Below are 20,561 nucleotides of genomic sequence, written 5' to 3'. Positions count from 1 at the left end.
CCACATTGGTTCTCACTACAAACAAATGTCATTTTGTCAGCTTAATACCTAGAGCTGAATCTAGCTATTTACCTATTCTCACTGAACTGTATACCACAAGTCAATTTAAGCTCGTCTTCCTTTGGCGACTTTAACTCACTGCTTACAGCAACGTGAAGTTAGTCAGTACATCCTGATCAACTCCTCTACAATGACCATCTCTTATCTAATCTGCAACGCTAATCTGACTACATCGTTGGAAATGCTACAGTTGCATCTTAAGACCATACAGATAACTATTGAGTCCCGAGCTTCAAACCCTCCCCCTCACACACACACACACACACACACACACACACACACACACACACACACACACACACACACACACACACACACACACACACACACACACACACCACCACCACCACCACCAACCCCCCACCCTTCAATAAAACACTGAGTCAGCCAGGACATTTGGAGGTCACGTTTTGTTCCACCTCTCCGTTTTGCCCCATTCTTGGGGCTCAGCATAAAGGGGGCTGAGAGGACCACAGTTCTGACATGAAATGCCAAAAGAGAGAAAGCGTCCATCATTTATTCTTCTCTTCAGCAGCTCCCTGTTTTTCTTCTTTTTTTTCTCTCTCTTTCTCGTGGTAAATGTCTCCTCCAAGTCTATATTCACACAGACTTCAAAAATCAAAAGAAAAAAAAAACGTCCTTCAACGGCCTCGGTCCTTGCATCCCTCTTTTTTTTTCTCCTTTTAAAAAGTCCTTCCTTTTTTGTTTTTGATTTATCAACAAGGTGCCTTACTTATGCACAACAGAGCACAATAGTAACAAGAAATAGAAACTTTGTGTCTATGGTACTAATTAAATACCCGCATCAATAGAGAGAGGAAGAGGGAAGGGAGAGGGAAGGGGCAATGGGGTTCCAGGGACAGAGGAGGTAGAGAGAACCAAAGATAGAATGAGAGATTTTCTGTCCAGCTATATGTTGGAGACATTTTCCATTGTGTTTGTAACCCACACTGTATGTGTGGTATCTTTGTCATTTGAGGTTTGGTTATTGTACGCCTTAAAATCTGATTCTTTTTTTCCATTTTTTTTACTAAAAAAGTATATTTTAATTCAGTTAAAAGCTGATTGTTGGTTGCTATGGCACACACACACACCGCCCGTCGTCAGTGGGGGCGCACTGTAGCTGTGTGTTAACCCTAGTACCATATTCTCTGACTCGCATTAAGGCAGTAAGCATTGGCACTAATTGTTGTAGCATTTGAACAGCTGAGTGTGGTGGTTAGCTTTGGGTTAGCTACTGATAACCCTTGTGTGGGAATAACCAGAAGATTTGCTTTGAATCACATCTGTCGACAGCTTTTGATGAAATGGATGAATGGAAAAATGATTTGACAAAATATGAGGCCTCCTAAAATAAAATTAAAAATTAAAAAATTAAACCTCCGCTGCACCTTGGATGTGTCTGTATCACTATGCCTCTCCGTTACATTTGAGTCTATTGTACTGTTCTCTCCCCTCTTTGTGTAATTTCTATATTTTGTTGATTCTTGTCAGATCTGGATTGCCTAAATAAATCCCTGCCTTTGCTAAATCCCTGCATTTTCAGCATTCAGTTTAACCATCCCCCTCCTCCGGCTTCACCAGTGCTGGTTGGATGAGGAACAACAATAGGATAATGGTTGGCTATTGATCTGCCTTCAAAGAGCTGTGAGGGCCTGAATGTGTTGTGCCGTGACTTCTCCTCAGCATCTAGTGGCTCTTCCCTCCCTCTCCTCCACTCCGAAACCCCCTCCCTCTGCTGGATACAGGTCTCTGCTATCAACAGCAGGGGGCACTGTTGCTCTGCCAGCGCAGGCAGAACCGGGATGGAGAAGTGTGCTGCTGCTGCTGCTGCTGTAGTAGTAGTAGTGAGGCCTTTGTGTCCCCATCTCCACCGGGTTCCATGTGCTCCTCTTACATTCTGCTTTTCATATGCAGCTGTAATGTAGTTGGCCGGATGCCCGAGCGTGTTGTTGTCATCGTTTGGTTCTCAGTTATTGATTAGAGGGAAAGCTCCCAGCAGAACAAAGAGCATGTCCAGACATCTCACCCGCCTCTCCTGTTGGTCAGAGAAACACAGACTCTAGGCTCAGGCTAAGAGTAACAATGACATGTCTCCCTACAGGCCTCCAACATCTGTGCAAAAAATATAGACCTGGGCCTGGAAGACCTGAGTATCTACTGCCAAGCGTCTTGAGTTTCACCTTCAGGAGGGGTCAAGGCCCCGCTCTCTCCGTCTGCATCGATTCATTTTTCAATTCATTAGTTTGCTGTATGATCAGGCTGAGCTGCTCTCTGAAATGGCTGGCCATCAGGGAATACCTTTGGCCGAGGAATGAAGGAGACTACAGGAGGAGGGGGAGGTAGAGGCGGAGAATTGGAAAGCCTTGTTGTTTTTTTCATAGGCTGCGTTGTTTTCTTTATGACGGCCTTGTGTGTGTGTGTGTGTGTGTGTGCAGGATGGGGCTCTGATAATAAGGCTATGTGCTGTTCTCTTGTCAGATTTATTGCCGTTCTTTCGCCCTTGTTGCTTCCGTGTGCCGGCGTAGAGGGGATGCGAGAGAGAGAGTCAGGAGGCAGACACAACGGAGGTGAGTTGAGAGGGAAAGCAGAATCAGTGGCTACTTGGGTGGTGAGGGAGGAGGCCGGCCGGCATAATGCAAATACCGTCCAACAAAAAAAAACAACCAAAAAACATCAAATCTTTGGTGTCTCTTTACTTTGTCAGATGCCATAAAAATGATTTTCTTTCAAAAAAGACAGAATCAATGATTGTCCTTGTGTGAGTAATGCAGAGTGGACCTGACTTCACAATACACCTTTTTAGATTATGCTTGTTTCAGGTGAGAGCTTGAAATCTTGACTGACAAAAAAGATGATTGCATGGCACAAAGGATTTTTCGGGCAGAGGACACATTCAGGTGGTCCAGGCCAGGCAGGGTTGTTACAGACAGGTTTCACAGCCAATTTCCCATGTAGCCTGTCGTTCCAACCTGGTTCCCCAGCCCTCTGAAGGCCCTCTCCTCCTCTCAGGCCTTAGAGAAGGTGGTGGCAGATGTGCCCGGCTGCCCGGGGCTGGTGCCATGGTCATCGTGCCAGCGGTCCACGCAGCGGCGGCGCGCATTCATGAAGAAGTTGCTGACGGTGCTGAGCTCCAAGCCGAGCTGTTGGGAGATGGTGATCTGCATTTCCTTGGACGGGCGCTTGTTCTCCTTGAAGATGGCGATGAGCGTGCGGCGCTGCAGGTCAGTGAAGACTAGACGTTGTTTCTTGGGCGCCGTGTTGCGGTCCTTGTGTTGCTCCTGTTCTTTGCGCTTGCAGGCTTGGTGTGGATGGCAGCGGTGGGAGGGATGGGGATGAGAGTGGGAGGCAAAGAGGAGAAAGAAAAACAAAGCAAGGTAAATATACAAAAGTAATTATTTTCATGTCTAAATCACGAACAAAAGGAGGTGGAGGGCAGTAAAGTAACTAAAAGTATTCTTCAGCTAGTACTTAAACACATAAAAACTAGGTTATACACCAGCAGAGATGCTACAGCTCCATCTCTATTGCCATATTAAAGTTGATTTAAAGCTAATCCATGCCTCCTGCCCAGTGGGAATATTCCTTCCATCCTGCAGAGTGCAGACAGGGAGCCAGCCTGCGGTGAGAGAAAGATGGGAGGGTGGGGTGTGTGTGTGTGCTGGGGAGGGTGGGGTGGGGTGGGGGTGGGACTGGCTGTTGCCTGCTAGCTGGAGACACTGCTGTTTGATTCAATATTAATGCAGTTTGAGTCGCAATGGGGGACTGAGTGACTGTTGCACAAAAGTAAGCATTTTGTGTCTGAGTGTGTGGAAATGAGAGGCAGAGGAGGGGCCGGCGCAGAGGAAGAATAGGCTGGAGACACAAGAGCAGAAAAAGGTGCAGGAGTAAGACAAAGTGTGTGCATTCATGTGTGTGTGTGTGTGTGTGTGTGTGTGTGTGTGTGTGTGTGTGTGTGTGTGTGTGTGTGTGTGTGTGTGTGTGTGTGTGTGTGTGTGTGTGTGTGTGTGTGTGTGTGTGTGTGTGTGTAAGTACCAAAGAGAGGAGCTGAGAAGAGGAGGGAGGGGCGGCGAGTGAAGGAGAAAGCGAGATATTGACTGACTTTGCTGTAGGAATTGGGGGGTTCTCTGTAGGGACTGAGGTCAGAATCCCCCCCAGCAGGTCTACAGTCTGCTACTTCAAACAGAGCCCACTGGAGCCCACTCTATTGAGCTCTGAGAGGGTATTTATAACCCCCTTCCCCCTCCCCCCTTACACCTCCAACCCCCCCCCCCCCCCCAAACACAAACACTAGAGAGGTGCTTGCACTGGCTGCTGTGAGCCCCTTCCCATACACAGAGCAATTTTCAAAAGAAAACACACTCTTTTACTTTTGGGAGGTGGTTCGAGGGGGCGATGGGGGCTCTGTGCAGCGAACACAGAAATTAATAGTTAATAGAATGTTGTATTGTGGGTAAGTGTGCTGTAACTCAGAGTATTTGTAAGAGACGGGTGGAAAGCGGCAGACGGGTGGACGGTACGAGGCAGAAATGGCGCCCAGAGATAGAGGAGTTGTGTGTGTGTGTGTGTGCGTGCGTGCGTGTGTGTGTGCGCGCGCGCGTGCGCGTGTAAGGTTAAGGCACCACCACTGCAGCCACGTTCCCCTGCTGACTGAGGATCGAATCCTGCCAGAACCGACTGTGTGTCCCTCTCAGCTGCCCTACTGTCTCAATAAAATGGGAGCAAATTGGAGAGAGAAAGAGAGGGAGAGATGCCATCCCTGTGGGGTCTCCACCTGCTGCCGTTGGTATTGTGTGATACTTTCATACTCGCCTTCACTAATGTCTCACTCTCACGCTGTGTGTGTGTGTGTGTGTGTGTGTGTGTGTGCGTGTGTGTGTTTGTGTGTTTGTCTTGATGCATTTAAGGACAGATTTCTTTTTTCCCGCTTGTGTGTGTGTGTGTGTGTGTGTGTGTGTGTGTGTGTGTGTGTGTGTGTGTGTGTGTGTGTGTGTGTGTGTGTGTGTGTGTGTGTGTGTTTGTGGGAAGGTTGTGATTATGCCGAAGTGGCTGGAGCCAAGCAGTGGCGCTGTGTGTCTAATTACAGTGGAGCAGAGCCCATTGATCAGCCATTGCAGTCCAATATGTTTACTACAGATGTCTAACCTGCACACTGGCGCATCCATCATATTAATATTTCACATCAACGCTGCTGCAAAATATATGCCACAAACGTACACATGCTAATATGCCACATACAAAATTATCCAAATGCCTGCTTGTGTGTATATTATAAGTAGTTGGATTTATTGTAGGTCTAAGGGTTGTCATAACGATGAGAAAAAGCAGGAGGATATCATTTTTTGGGAGCTGAAATTATTCAAATGTTACAGACAAAATTGTGAGAAATGAGACAACACCTTTTGTGAGGAAATCATATACGTAAGAGCTGTAATTACTGAAACTGTAACATCTGGGATTTATTGTCTTTTCTTTAATGAAGGTGCTCTAAACACAATTTCTTCTGGTGACATTAAGCTACAACTGTAGCCCGAGGTAAATACCACCTGGTATTTCTGGGGACAAACACGAGCAGGCCAGCTTATATAATGGATTTACTAGTAAATTGATTTATTTGTCATTCATCAATATGAAAAGAATCGATGATCTGGTCTGACGACACTACCAAGAAATATTTATAATTAGATTTTTATATAAACGGGGTAAGCTTACTCGCTTCAGTATATAATTTACTTGACTGACAGACATCCATTTTTATGAAATGCTTACGTCAAAATTACACATCTGACTTTTTCAAATACTGTTCGGTATGATTAATTAATGTACTGCTGTAGTCAAATTATAGTTTTAACACCACAACGAAGCTGAAGCGAGCGAACGTCCTCGACTTATTCCACATTTGGGCACTCTCACTGGATCATCGCACCGATCAGGTTGAAGGCACTGCTCCACCCAGCAGAGACCTGCCGGCCCGTCTGGATTAAACTCATGTGGAAGAGGATTCGTTTCCCAGCAGGACAATGAGCCCAAACATGCATTGAGGCTCCACCGGGTCCGACTGAAGTCCGAGGATGACGATGAGGAGCAGCAGAGTAATACTGACACGTGTGACGTGTTTGTTCCTCCACAGTCGCCAGACCTCAGCGTTACTAAACACCTCTGGCACATTGGGAAATGGAGAAGCTGAATATGAAGTCTCTCAGATGCTCGAGCAGATAATGAGTCACGGTGATTATTGTAAAAGGTGAATGTTTTATTACAAATATGAGACTTTCATGACTTTTGACTTGCATAATTAATATTTGATAGTACATATAGCCTGATTACAAATATATATGTTACGGTAACTACGACAGTATTTTTCTTATATGGGACCCTGCTTTCAAAACAACCTTCTCCATTTTTAAGTGTTATCAATATAGATTTTTTTTAAATTTTGTATTATCTTATAATATTGAAGTCCACACTGAGTTTCCATTTATTTTGTGCAGCTTCCAGTTGGCCTGAGCATCTGTACATCCTCCCGATGTGTGACCTTTTCCTCCTGTGGTTTATCCAGATGTGTGACTTTCCACAGGTATGGACACACACACACACACACACACACACACACACACACACACACACACACACACACACACACACACACACACACACACACACACACACACACACACACACACACACACACACAACCTCAGGTCCTGAATCTTAAGATGAGAAGTGTTTGATTTGAGGGGTTTTCCAAATTTGCATTAAAACTAAAATTAATGGAGCTTCATAAGTAGCAACACTTTGGCTTACATTTTACTTGATTTGAATGGTCTCCCTTTCACATGGTGTATTTGCAGACATGCAAACCATCATGGATTATATTTCATTACAGAAAGAGGATTCCTTCAAAATAATTGATTTGTTGGGAAACGCTTGGGAAACTAACTGCACGCCAGAATTTAAATTTTTGCATCTTTCTTTTTTTTTTTGTTAAATAAATCCTCTTCTCTCTTCTCTCTAATCCCTAAAACCTCAAAAGTAAGATTAAAGAAACAAAAATCGGAACATTTTCACCGAGAATTCACCTATTTTTGTGGACGAATCACAGTCAGGAGTCAGCGGGAGGAGTGTTTCTCTCTTAATTTGCCTCCACAACAAGCTGACACAGTCCTATCGCCTCTCCCCGCGTCTTTCCACCGGATAGTCACGTCCTGCCACCTCATCGACCGCTTGCTTTGCGCCGTTTCGGTCGGCAGGTGTCGCTCTCGTCGTGGCCCGGCTGCACGGGGGCGCCATAGTGCGCTGCCTTTGCTACAGGCGCTGGATTTAGTAATCAATATCGATCGATCGGCGAGGAAGGGGGCCCTGATTACTGAACCAAGCTCGGCGTAGAAAAGAAAAAAAATCGATCATTGCAGCTTTTAGAGCTACAGTAGGCACCGAGCAGAGAGACTGAGATAAACTCATGCACAAAGAGCAACCGGACAAGAGCAGAAATCCTGGCTCGGTGCTGAGTGTTTTCTGAGGTGTACTCCCCGCTGATGTGATTTCTATAACTCGCTTTATTGAGCCGTGAGCAGGAGCTGACCTAGCCTTTTTTTTTATTTATTTATTTATTTTTTTTAATGTATTCCTCACAAACATACAAAGATTGATTAATAAAATCTTGCTCGTCTTGTGCTTCTAAACATTGTATTTCCTCTATTACTGTGACAACATTTCCCATAAAAAAGGCCTTCAAAGTAAAAGTCCACTTAATCTCCATGAATATCAATTTAAAGGCCTCCTGGATTGGACTGTACGAGGAGTGATTTCAGCCTTTCTGCTCGGGTGAAAACGCTATAACTCGGGCCTATTTCTTTTCCATTGATGACATTAATATTCTTTGCTTCACGACAAACCAAGCGAGGTTAAGAGAAAAGGCCCTGGGTGTTCAATATCGATCGATAGATTCGTGAATAATTCGTGTGTGAAATTCAGTTCGTCCAATTAATTATGCCTCGGAGGGGGGGAGGGAGAGGGCCTGGAGAGCAGGATTCATGAAGGGCTGGAGACGCGAACACAAGCCAGACAGGAAGCCGTGTGATGATCCAGCTTTCTGTACCGTTCAAATGGGAGAGGAGGGGGGGGGGGGGGAAGAGGTAAATAATCATCACCTGTTTCAGCTGAATATTCACAGCTGTCTTTAGCACGGCCTCCTCCTCTCTCCCTGCAGATGTGAGTCCATCTTGAGCATTAATCATGTATTGATCACCGCTGCCCTTCCTGCTCATAATGAGAAAGTCAAACCGCCTAATATTGTGCCCATAGTGTTTTATGAAACCATGATCACACATCTGCATAAAGAATACTCCCGCTTCTCGCTGTTCTGAGCCCTCTTCCCGGGTTGAAATCCAATCCCGGAGCCCTGGTTGTGAACCCTGTGAAGCAGGCGAGGTCAACATCGTCTGCTGATTTAATTAATTTACCAATAAACATGTTTACCGGTTACGGTTCGGTGCGTTTGTACACACACAGTGCTGCTCTTTTATTGTCTAGGAGGCAATCCTGTCCCCACTGATAATCTATGCAGCGTGCTTGTAGCTGCACTCTTCTCCATATTGTAGCTACGAAGCGTGATTGGGCAATTTGATGTTTAGGCTCCAGTCTGTTTATTAAGTAACGTCTCTGCTGTTTCGCATGGGCTGTTGCCCTAAAGATTGATGGCAACGTGTACATAAGCGCACGGCCCTCTGTATACCGGCTGCAGGGCAATGCCAAGCTCCCTCTCCCTGTGTCTCTCTCTCTCTCGCCAGGCCAAACCACTTCCAGCTCAATACTCCTTAATGTAATGAGTGAGAATTGGTGTTAATATACTGATAAAGCGGCACAATTTGTTTGTTCGCCTTCTCCTGCGACTGCAGCTGCGAGGCATTTCCTCTACCGCACTTCAATAACACTCAACCTGACCTCCGTTACACCTTCGCCCACATCCCACCTTGAAGTCCTGTAACACTCTGCTGCTGCTGCTGCTACCTGCAACATTTTGAAATTTAGCCCTTGCCTTTAGATTTGCTGTCTCAGCTATCGCAGCCATGCATGTTTTGGAATTTACATTTCCATCCGAAAATACACATTAAAAAAAAAGGAGACACTTTTACGCGCCGTGTGTCAGTTTGAGATGCACAAGATGCACCCGAGCAATATAGGTTTATTCATCCCAGTGTGTTATTAGCAACGCAGTGGTGGACCTAAGAAATTGCACAAGAAAATTCAATAATCGGTTGAGGCTGTTGCCTGTGATGATCAGGCTCCTTATGAGGTTTTAGATAATTAAATGCGCTCAGCCATTTAAGCGCATGAATGAGAGAACCGTGTGACTGAAATTTAACCTGTAGTATTTTTTTTAATTTTTTTTGCTAGTTTAATAGCAGCCTTGGTGTGCATGTGCCATTTATTTGTATGAGTGGCTCCATTCTCAGAGTGATACTCTTATCTGTGATTATCATTGATTTCATTCATAATTGCTTTGAGCAGTTATGCGTGATAGCGGTAATGATCTGCTTTATTTTGTACAGACAGGGAGGCCCTACGTTGTTGTTGTTTTTTTGCCACAAACAACAGGTGTGGACGCCGTTGCGTGTGTGTGTGTGTGTGTGTGTGTGTGTGTGTGTGTGTGTGTGTGTGTGTGTGTGTGTGTGTGTGTGTGTGTGTGTGTGTGTGTGTGTGTGTGTGTGGTTTTCATATTAATTATAAATGTACGAGAAGGTTTTTGGGGGGAAATCTCGACGAATTTTGCTCGAATTATATTCTGATTGAAATGGCAAAAATTGTGGTCACAATTTTTTTTTTTAAAGAACTTTCACTCTCTCAAACATTTTAATTTTGAGAATTAGTAAATAGCCTAAATAAACTCTTTGCCTGCTTTAAAATTCACGTTATAAACAACTGATTACAATTAATTGGCAGTTAAATAACTGTCTGGCTCCTTTTCACTTTTTGCTCAATAGATTGCACAGACTTTATTTTAATCAGTCAGTGACTAATTTTTTCTCAAGCAATCGGATTTGAGAACAAAATTACAAGAAAACAAGCCTAAACTATTTGTTCTCGTGAAGATCCCTCACTAAGAGCAGCAGCTTTAAAGTCTCGCGGGACTAGCCGGAAATACAGAGGTCAATTAGGTGGAAGTTTGGCCCCCTGTTATATTCATACCTCCAGCAGAGAGGTGTACAGATTAAAGAAAAAAAAAAAAAAAAAGATATGTGGCACCATTTCATTTGGAAAACTTCTGCAAACGTCAGCGGACGCTGAGCTGTCACTTCTGCTAATTTCCTTATTTGTCGCAGGAGAATCGTCCCGCTGATCTGCAGTCAGATGAAACAGTTTACTCTCCGCGGGGACGCAGACAGGTTTTCAATATGCACGAATCTTCCGGATCCAATTCAACACCGTCCTCACTCAATCATGTAGTAAACACAAATATTTCTAACCCTACCCGTATTGCATTTATACTTTATTTATATTCTCTACAATGCAAAACGAAGCATATTAAACTGAAATTCTAAAATGAAGTGACATGCCTTTATTACTCTGGAACAAATCGCCGTGCTCTTTAATGTAGGCTAATGTTTTTATTTTATATTGACGTTTATTATAGGGGTTTATTTGAAGACTGATTTGTCACCTTTAAAAAAAACAAAAAAAAACAACAGTAGGTAAAAAACATTTCTAAATATTTATGTATTTATCCACTCCTAAACTTTTCAACATTTACCAACTAACTGCAGGTATAAACTAATAATAATTTTTAAAAAATCATAATAAATAGGCTTATAATTTCACAATTTAAAATAGGCTATATCTTTTATTATTATATTCATTATTTAGACTACAAGTCTTTTAATCTGTATTAAATATTCTTCTGCGTCAAAAGAAATAGATTACAATCCACACACACGCTCATAAACACACACACACACACACACACACACACACACACACACACACACACACACACACACACACACACACACACACACACACACACACACACACACACACACACACACACACACACACACACACCCCGCAGTGTTTTCCCGAACATTCAGAAATCATGAATTGCAGAAACAAAAGTCAGCGTTTTCACATCGTCTCATTGCAGCAACAAATTAACCAAATTATTAATTTTAGAATAACCCGAAGCCAGTTCGTTATATTTAATAACATGTAGCACAAAGGCTATATGGGCTGACATCGATTCATTCATCAATTGATTTCACAGTCGTTTTGTTCCTTTGTTGATCTGTGTGGGGTTGCCCAACCGGAGTTTCGGGTTGCATCTGTGGGTACGATAAGCTGTGTGTGTGTGTGTGTGTGTGTGTGTGTGTGTGTGTGTGTGTGTGTGTGTGTGTGTGTGTGTGTGTGTGTGTGTGTGTGTGTGTGTGTGTGTGTGTGTGTGTGTGTGCGTGTGCGTGTGTTTGCGGTTTTGTTTTGATCGACCCTGAAAGACTTATAGAGGCTCCATACAAACCATCTGTAGGCTCCTCTTTCTTTCAAGGTATGATTTGTCAGCAGGAGAATTTCTTGCTTTACCTGCTTATTTATTGTTACATGAGCCGACTGGAGACAAAACGAACATGTACAGGGTATATTTAATGTCCATTTTAACACCTCATTTAGTCTAGTTTTGGCTCAAAACATCGTTCTTCCAATTAAAAACTTATCTCGAGAGTTAATTTTATTTGATTTTAATAGGAATATATAGAGTCGAGTAATTTATCATTTTTGTCCTCCAAATAGCCTATATTAAAAAAAATGAAAAAAATGAAAACATGCACCAGTTTAAGAAGTATGTCGCCTTAATCCCGCTCTCTGTCCAGAAATGTGAGATTTTAACACCTAATACAATGTTAAAGGACTCTCCTCTCCAGAAACCTTACAGTGATCAACTGGATAGGCTACCCGCCTCTCTTCTCTTTAATTGCGTGGACAATGTCCTTGCCTTGTGTTCTTAGCCTGCGCATTAAACAAGCCATTATCGGGCCTTTAATAACCGATGGCCTGTCAGGGCGTCAGATAAGCAGGGAGTGTGTGGAATCACTGCTGCTTCAACGCCGCTGGACGCTGATTTATAACCAGTGGTGGCTTCATGCGCCCAAAAAACCAGCCCGTTACTTCTTTCCGTCTCAGTCACTCATCACTAAGAATATCTGACACTGCTCATCTGCAAACATCACAGTTTTGGATACCATCGGGTTAAAGGAGGAGGTGATGATAACTATTATCGTTGGATTTGAACCGTTTTGACTTTTTTTTTTGTTTTGTCATTTTGAAATGATCTTCGACAAGATTGTAATCCGTTGCAGGAGCTGCTAACAGTAGTTGACTAACAGTTTTTTGGGGGGGCACCCGGGCGTTACATAACATGGGGGCTGAACTCTATCGACACGGTGCTGATGGGGTATGCTCGACATTTTAATTGCACAACAGGCTGCTCTTTGGAACCGTCACTTGCTTTGGCTGTTATGTAAACCACCACAGATTGTGGAGGGTCAAAAGCCCAAAGATAAGTTGTTGTTTTTGTTTTTCCCAGCCTTCTTCACAGATCCAGAACAGCGTCCAATCATCCCCTATTTTAAAATCCCGATCTGCTGCCATTCGATTCCAAAGCGCAAGGACGAATAATGAGATTTAATCATGATTATCTTTAGGTTTGGCCCTTTGTGTTATTGCCTGGCAAGGAGTGGGACGCGCACAGTGCCATTAACCCTTTGATGCTCGCCGCGTGCATTCCGTTGACTCTGCCAGCAATTTGATTTAAAGGTCATTCTCTCCTATCGATCCGGTTTGGCGAGGGGGCGACGGAGTAGCGTAGGAATTGATCATCTAAAATAGAAGAGACGGGATTCGAGACTGTACAGAGTCCACACCTCTACTGCATTCATAATCGCTAACCACGTACCCCGTGTGAATTGGAACTTGCGCGTGTGCATGCTGAGAGAAATGGGTGAAGATTTGTGTGTGTGTTGGTGGTGGACAGTGCGGGCTCCTGCTTCAGTCAGACTAATCTGATTTCTATTAAAATTACATTATTTTGAATAATACGGTCAACATGGTCAGAGCAGTGTGTGCAGGGACGGAGCAGTGTGGGTGGGAGGTATAATGAGCGAAAAGGGGTCAAACCGTTGAACTCCAAAGTCGTTTCACGTTGCTAATCCCAGTGGATCACAGAAATAGAGGGGAGCCACTAAATCTTTAAGATTCCCATGCGTTTTGACAGTTTGGGCCAGAGAGGTGTGCAACAAGCCGGTGTCAGAGCATGCGTTTATTCTGCTGTGTGTTATGAAAGGTGAGCTGTTAACGGGAGAAAAGGTGTTGCATGGTGGAGATGGAGGGGGTTGCATGGCTGCATGGCGCAGCTCCAGAGATGGAAAGGAGAGGTCGGGGAATGGAAATCGATACAGATTCAGGGCTCGCCAGATCGGCCTTAACAATGTGGCGCAGACGCACTCTACATCCCGATCACATACATACAGGAGAGAAGAAACGAGGAGGCGACACGTACGGAGGCTGTATGGTGGTCTGATGAAGCATTACTGAATATGGGCAGCTGCAGCCTCTTGCAGTTATCCGTGTAAACAAAATCATATTTTAGGCTGTAGGTTGATTTTTTTTTTTTGTAAGTTTCCATTTAACTTTTCATGTATCCGTCATGACTATTTATGCAAGCCTCAAACATTGCGTTTTCAGCATATTTTAAAGCTGAATTTTGTCCACCACATTTACAATGAGCCTCTTCATTCCCGACTACAGATAATGATGCAAGGCGCGAGATGTCATTTCGTCTGGAATGAGCTGCACTGAACCCGGGATTTAAACAAAATAGCCTCGAGGTATAACCTCGCGAAAATGGCTGTTGCTCTCCCACCAGGGGATTGCACAGGCGAAGCTTGTACATGCTTGTTTCAGTACTTACAGCACACGTTGCTGTGCTCAACGAACAACGAGGCTCTGAAACCACAGCTGCACTGTTTACTCCCCTATCTCCCCTTCATACATCAATTATTAAAGTACCAATCGATCATTTCGCAGGCCAACATCAAGCCATCTCTTCATGAAAAATAAATAAATCCTGTTTTAGATTATCACATCTTAATGCCCTGTCCAATTAAACCCATTATCCTGTCTTAAATAACCAAACAGAGCACCTCTCCTGACCACATTTCTTGTGCGTCAGAATATTTTGGTGAGCATACCAAAATAACGACGATCTCCAGTTTGCGTTCTGCGGCTCCCAAAAGAAGCAAGAGATGTGATTTAAATGGAAACCCCGGTGGGCTTCGTGCTGGACTGGAAAGTAGGATGCAGGATGGTGTGATTGACGCGACTGTGGATTGTAATATTGATCGATGGGTGGAAGCTGTTGGATGAAATAATGGTGTTTAGAGCCTACAAGAATGCTACTAAGTACGTATTGGTAAAAGTCCAGTTCAGCACCTGCAGATCAGTGTGGACGTTTCAGCACCCTGGACAGCGCCCAAATCCCATACACTGACCTGCAGGAAAATCTCTTTGCAGAAATAAATAAAAAGCTACAGCCTTTTTTTGTGCAACACTGATGTAAACTTATTTTTTGCCAAACAGCTATTTTTTCACCCAAAATTTCCTTTAAAGTAGTCAACATTGAGTTAAGTAGCTCAAGTTTATCTCAAAATTATGAACCCCTGTTGAATATAAACCCTGTAAAAAAGGCGACTGGTCAATTTGATGAAAAGATATTTACAGAGGAAAATGGATGTAGGCTATGCAAGGATGCACAGTGTGGTGGGGAGAGGGCGCAGTGTGATGGGGGTAGAGGGGGGATGGTGGAGAATGGGGATGAGTATTGCTCCAGGATTAGGCCTGTGTAAACTGCGTGTAGTCCATTGAAACATGAATAGAGGCCTCCCACCCTCGTTCTCAACAATGTTTTTCCTCCGTGTCCTGTGGGTCTTGACCTGCACACCCTGGCACGTGCCCTGACCATTCAGATGGTAATAGACCAATGCGCTTTTTTTTTTTTTCTTTTAAAGGACCTTTACCATGGCATGCCATGGCACCTCATCACTGTTTAATATAAATATATGTGGTAGTACAATGAGAAACAGGAAGGTAGCCCAATGCTTTGCGCCTTTTATTTTTGTTGATAATGTTGAGTATTTCCTGTGTTGTCCAGCATCTGTCTGGAAAGACGTGTAAGCGTGTTTACTACCGGGATGTACTAAATATCAAAGATCAAATAAGTGAGCACGAAGCGGAAAGATAAATCTACCTTTGTCTTTATTTTTTTTTTAATTTTATTTTATAACAGCTGTCCCCTTTCCCAACCTTTTCCGGCTCCCGCCTCCCCCCTCCTCTGCTCCGGGGGAGAGACCAATGGGAGAGAGTGCTGAGGCGGGATAATTGATAGATGCACTGGCTATCCTTATCGATCAGGGCTGTATTGACCCGACCAAATACATTGAGATGGAGTGTGGAATTCAACACAGATGCACAGACGAATTGTTTTCATCGTTAATGCGATCTTTAAATGCCTCCCAAACCTCACTTTTCTCGCGTCCTTTTAACTTGTGCAGCTTTACAATGAATATGCCTTTTTTTTTTTTTTTTTTTTTTTTTTTTTTTTAATGGTCTCCACTCGTCTGTACTTTTAGATGCTCAGCGTATTACAGCCCTCCCGTTTACGTGGCCGGAGTGCTTTGGGTCTGCGTATGAAAAACACAATAGGTGGGAAATCCTGTGAATTCTTCGCCTTCGTTGCACTGGGAGATGTTAAGCGTGAAGGACACACGTGTCGTCGCCCCCCCCCCCCTCCCCCAAACAGGCCTATCTCTGCTATGTTTTTCCTTTCAAGAGTGGACTGTCATGTGTGTGTGCGCAGACACTGGCATTTTCGCATTAGCTAAGCAGGGCAGCTGCATTGATTTGTGTGACTGTGATGAATTTGGAATAGTAATTTGAATTTATTGATTGATGTGGCCGAGCGAGTATAGCCCAGCCTCACTTTCAGCATCACAACCCCCTTCACCACCACCCAGCTCCCACTCCCAGCCCACATGCGCACCGAGGATAATTGTGATTTTAAATGCAATAAGTAAAATGTCGCTCCCTGCATTTACATACAGGTCATTTGTCATTTTGCCCAACTGGAGTCTCCCTGAGATCTATGTGGCAGCAGGTTCGTGCACAATAGAGGCCTAAAATCTGCTGTTTCCAGAGAGAAAAATACACATATTAAGTGGAAATTTATGAAACACCTGATTTTGTAAACATGTATCGCCAATGGATCAAATTATGGCAAGAGAGCAGCCCTTACTTTCGTTCTGAAACCATTTAGAGAAAAAAATACGCGCGCGCGGACACACACACACACACACACACACACACACACACACACACACACACACACACACACACACACACACACACACACACACACACCTCTTACACCTCTTGGCTGTTCTCGGCCTGACCACGTTAAATTATGCGGTAGGTGTGCACTGCACAGGACTGTGCCACTCCAACACGTCAGTTCAATTGGGGGGTTTTATCATGCCGGGTGTGGAAGATATAAAACCCCACAGCCCAATTAGCTTTAACAGCAGTGGCACTTAAAGAGACAATTGTGGAGTGTTTAAATCTTTATTTACCAGAACCCCACTAAATACGCAAAGGAACAATTTACATGCCATTAAGTGCTTTTCAATAGGGCATTGACTGGAACTAAAATATGCCACTATATCTGTTTAATTGAACTGTTCACTGAAATACGACACAGAAGCGCTGATTGACGTTTGGAAGCGCACCACGTATAAACAGGGCCTTTATACAAACATCAATGCGAGGGGACCTCTCACTCACATCTCTGTTTTAACCCCACCGCGACGTCCTTCGTTTTCACATACGTCCTGTTAATCAGGTTGTAATTGTTACAGGTTTAAAAGAGGGCGGAGTTCAAATCACAGCCTTTAGAGTGATAATCTTTGCGCAACAAGAATCGAGACGATAGATCAAAGAGATGCAGACATAGAAGGTTTGGGTCACAGTTTTGTCCAGTTTGTCCTGTTGAGGGGCGTCCTAAGTGGTCAATCTGCGGGTGGATGTGTGTTCAAAAGAGCCCACATAACTTCACCAACCACAATAAACAATTTGTCAGCTACTAAACAGGCCTTAAATCAGATTTGGAGACTAGATGTCCCAGAGTGCAGAGGAGAGAGCACAGGCCAGAGAAAGACGCATCTGTTTGTGTCTCTGTCTTTCAGATCCAAATCGATCATTTATCAGTGCGCTACTCTGAAAGGGGACGCCTGGACCTGAAATATCGATCCATAGGAGGTCATGCTCCCCCCCGACTCTTTGACCAGGCCTCAGACGATCCTTGTTTGCGACCTCGCACTTATTTGACTGGGGAAGTGCCAAAGTAGTTTGTTTAATAAATAAAACGGTGTATTTCAGTTGCAGTGAAATCAAAGGTTCTGAAAATATGCATGATGTATCGGTTTCATATCCTGCTTTGATTTCCGTTGTTTGTTTTTCTATGTGTGTGTGTGTGTGTGTGTGTGTGTGTGTGTGTGTGTGTGTGTGTGTGTGTGTGTGTGTGTGTGTGTGTGTGTGTGTGTGTGTGTGTGTGTGTGTGTGTGTGTGTGTGTGTGTGTGTGTGAGAGAGAGAGAGAGAGAGAGTGATAGAGGTAAAGATGGTGTGGCAGATGGAGAGGGGTCCATACTGTATCCGTGCGTAAAAGTGTTATGTGCGTAAAACTGAACATGTCTAAGGCTGCGTTTGCACCTGGTCTGGTTCTAGGAGATGGCTCCCGTCTTTTGTTTATCACAACTCGAGTGTTGCACAGCGTCTGTTTATACTATCGTGGATTGTAGCATTAATCAAAATATAGATTTCCCCCAACATTTAACACCCCAACTGTCATGATGAAGTTTTACTCGATACAATCGACTAATAACTTCTAGTAATGTCTGTTTGAGCAGCTATTGACAGTCTCGCCACATTGACTTCTAATTGATCCCTCCACATCACTCAGGTTGGGAGCTGTCTCCTCACTCACCTGCAAGCCTGAGCGCTGACATCCGCTGGAACTCGGGCTCCTGGAGCCACTTCCACATCCTTCTGAACGTCTCCCGGCCTGACTTGAGTTTACTCCACGGTTTAGGATTCCGCAGCAGGTCGGACAGAGTTCCCTGGGACCGGCACAAGATCCTCTGAGCGAAGATGGCCTGGGGGATGCTGTAGCGCTTGAGCTCTGCCGTTATTCGCTGCGCCACCTCCTTGGTGTTTATCTCCTCCACCTGCCCTGACCCAGCTCCCTGCCCGCCTCCCACCACCGTCTGCCTGTCCCGGTCTGACAGCATGGACCCGTTTGCCTGAGAGTGCGGATGGCTGTGATGGTGTATGCCGTTCAAAGATGTCATGAGCCCTGCCCCGTGGCCCCCGAGACCCCGGGCCAGGTGATCCTCGCCCCGGGACAGCATGGCTGCATGGGACTCGAAACCCCCCGAGGAGAGCATCTTGTCGTTGGAGAGGTGAGCCCCGGGGCCGTAGGCGCTGAGAGTCTGCTGGGAGCTGTGCAAAGACCCGAGACCGTTGGACAGAGGGGACAGGGGCTGCCCCATGCCAGACATATCTTTGGGGTAGTGGCCATAGAGGTTACCCATGGAGGCGAGGCTTCGGTCGTCTCTCATCAGGGTAAAGCTGCCGCTGACGTTCCCAGCTGCAAGTCTCTGGTGCGCCGGATGATGGTGAGCATGTGGGTGTGGATGGTGAAATTTCTCCGAGACGGTGGATATGGGGGGCAGGTGCTGCAGCGGCGTCAGCGTGGTATAGGTGCTGCTCAGGCTCATCCCGGAGTCGCACGACATGGTCATTGCCGGATGCAGGGGGCCAGACAAAGCGTGGTCTGTGCGGTAGTCCCCTGCTCCCTCCAGTATCGAGGCCATGCTGGACACCATGGCTGACCGTCCGTGCGACACCAAGTTCCGATGCGACGCCGACGACTGGCGCGCGTGCGGGGAGTTCATTAAGTCGCTCGTTTGATGGGAGTGAGATACACCGTGCAGATTTCCAATGTTTTCCATCGTAAGCTCCATCGTTGAAAGGATCTTTATTTCCACCCCTCTCGCCACTCTCTCGCTCTCTCCCTCGCTTCTCTCCCTCTCCCGCTCCCTCTCCCACTGTCGCTCTAGCTCACACTCCTTTCCAATAAATTTTGAACGATTTCAAAGCCAAGCCATTGATTGTAGTTACCTCTCTGCAGTCAATCCAGCATGGTTTTAAAAGATCGGGTCCCGGCCGCCACACGAAATGCGCCGCAAACCTCAGCTCGGTGTGTGAAGGTGTCTGCGCCTGCCTTGATTTCTTTCGCTGTAGAGCACCTTCTACTATACCCAAAGCGCTGCTCTGCTCGCTGTGTGTATATTGACGTGCCCGCGCTCATGTTAAGATGAGACCGAGCCTGTGCGCATGTGCGCGCCCCCGTGGTGTATCCTCGCACTCGCGCACTCTGTCTGGGGCCAATCTGACGTCACTGGCCCCCATGTCATGGGTTGTTCATGTTGCAAACTGAACCACAAATTCCTAAAAAAAAAAAAAAGATTACATTAGACACGTTAGATAAAAGACAGAAGTGCAGTCCTTTGCCGAGTTTGCAACATTTACACGCAGATGGATAAGACGGGACTCGCTCCTTGTTTTCTCTGATAAGACCTTTTGACAAGGCGCCAGCAGAACATGTGATGGCTCTGCTGAAGGTTAAATATTAATTGACAAGTGTCACACAAGGCCACAAGTTTAATGAGAAAACCAGAACTTATCTTGAAGAGGAGGTCTGCAGTTTACAGCCTTTATTTTCCATAAATGCACAATATTTGTATAGAATTATATAAATTAAAACGTGAGACTAACAGCTTCAGCTCCTATGTATGACCTTTGACAGTTCAGTTATTACCACTTCCCCAACCAGAAAATGTTTCTGTCCAGTCTTGCCGTTCAGCTTAAAACTTTTTCTTACAAGTTATTTTTTTTATTCCTCCCAGCCAATGTTATTGAATAAATCTGTGGAGTTTTACTTCATCACACCCTCGAGGCTTTGACCCCATTCAGCAACTTTGCCCCTCGCATTCAGGCCACGAAAATCCAACTCTCTCCAACAGAAACTCTCACATGATGTTTGGCGCCTCAGAAAAACTTCTGCACGAAACTCGCTGCTCCCTGATGTCAATCCAGTTCAGCAATCTGTCAATGTCAAAGTATGTATGGATCAGGGGATGCATCGATAGGTTGGTGCCTATTGCAGGAGCCCGCAGTATGAATGTGATGTAGCGGCACGTTGAGATCGAGGGTTTGGGTGCTGTAAAACAAGAAAGAAAGAAAGAAAAAAAGAGGAATAAGTCCTATTGAGTTGAAAGTGATGAGTGTATAAAACTGCATTTAAGTTGTCAAATAGAATCTCACCTATAAACGATACGGGTAATGT

At 44.9% G+C, this 20,561-nt stretch overlaps 1 protein-coding gene across 1 annotated transcript; it reads right to left on the bottom strand.

Moving 5' to 3' along the window:
- Positions 1-431: 431 nt before the first annotated feature.
- Positions 432-19,416, bottom strand: onecut3a (one cut homeobox 3a). The gene is made up of 2 exons (XM_069694955.1): positions 18,138-19,416; positions 432-3,361 (listed from the first exon to the last, which is right to left on the bottom strand). The coding sequence occupies exons 1-2, from the start codon at positions 19,174-19,176 to the stop codon at positions 3,069-3,071; spliced, it is 1,332 nt and encodes a 443-aa protein (XP_069551056.1). The 5' UTR covers positions 19,177-19,416; the 3' UTR covers positions 432-3,068.
- Positions 19,417-20,561: the final 1,145 nt, after the last annotated feature.

This window comes from Brachyistius frenatus, unplaced genomic scaffold, assembly GCF_029030835.1.
Source record: "Brachyistius frenatus isolate BFR_SWC_R1_liver_20210118 unplaced genomic scaffold, ASM2903083v1 Contig_18, whole genome shotgun sequence".
NCBI lineage: Eukaryota > Metazoa > Chordata > Actinopteri > Embiotocidae > Brachyistius > Brachyistius frenatus.
Note: the sequence above shows the minus strand (reverse complement) of the source record. Positions and strands in the feature narration are given on the sequence as shown.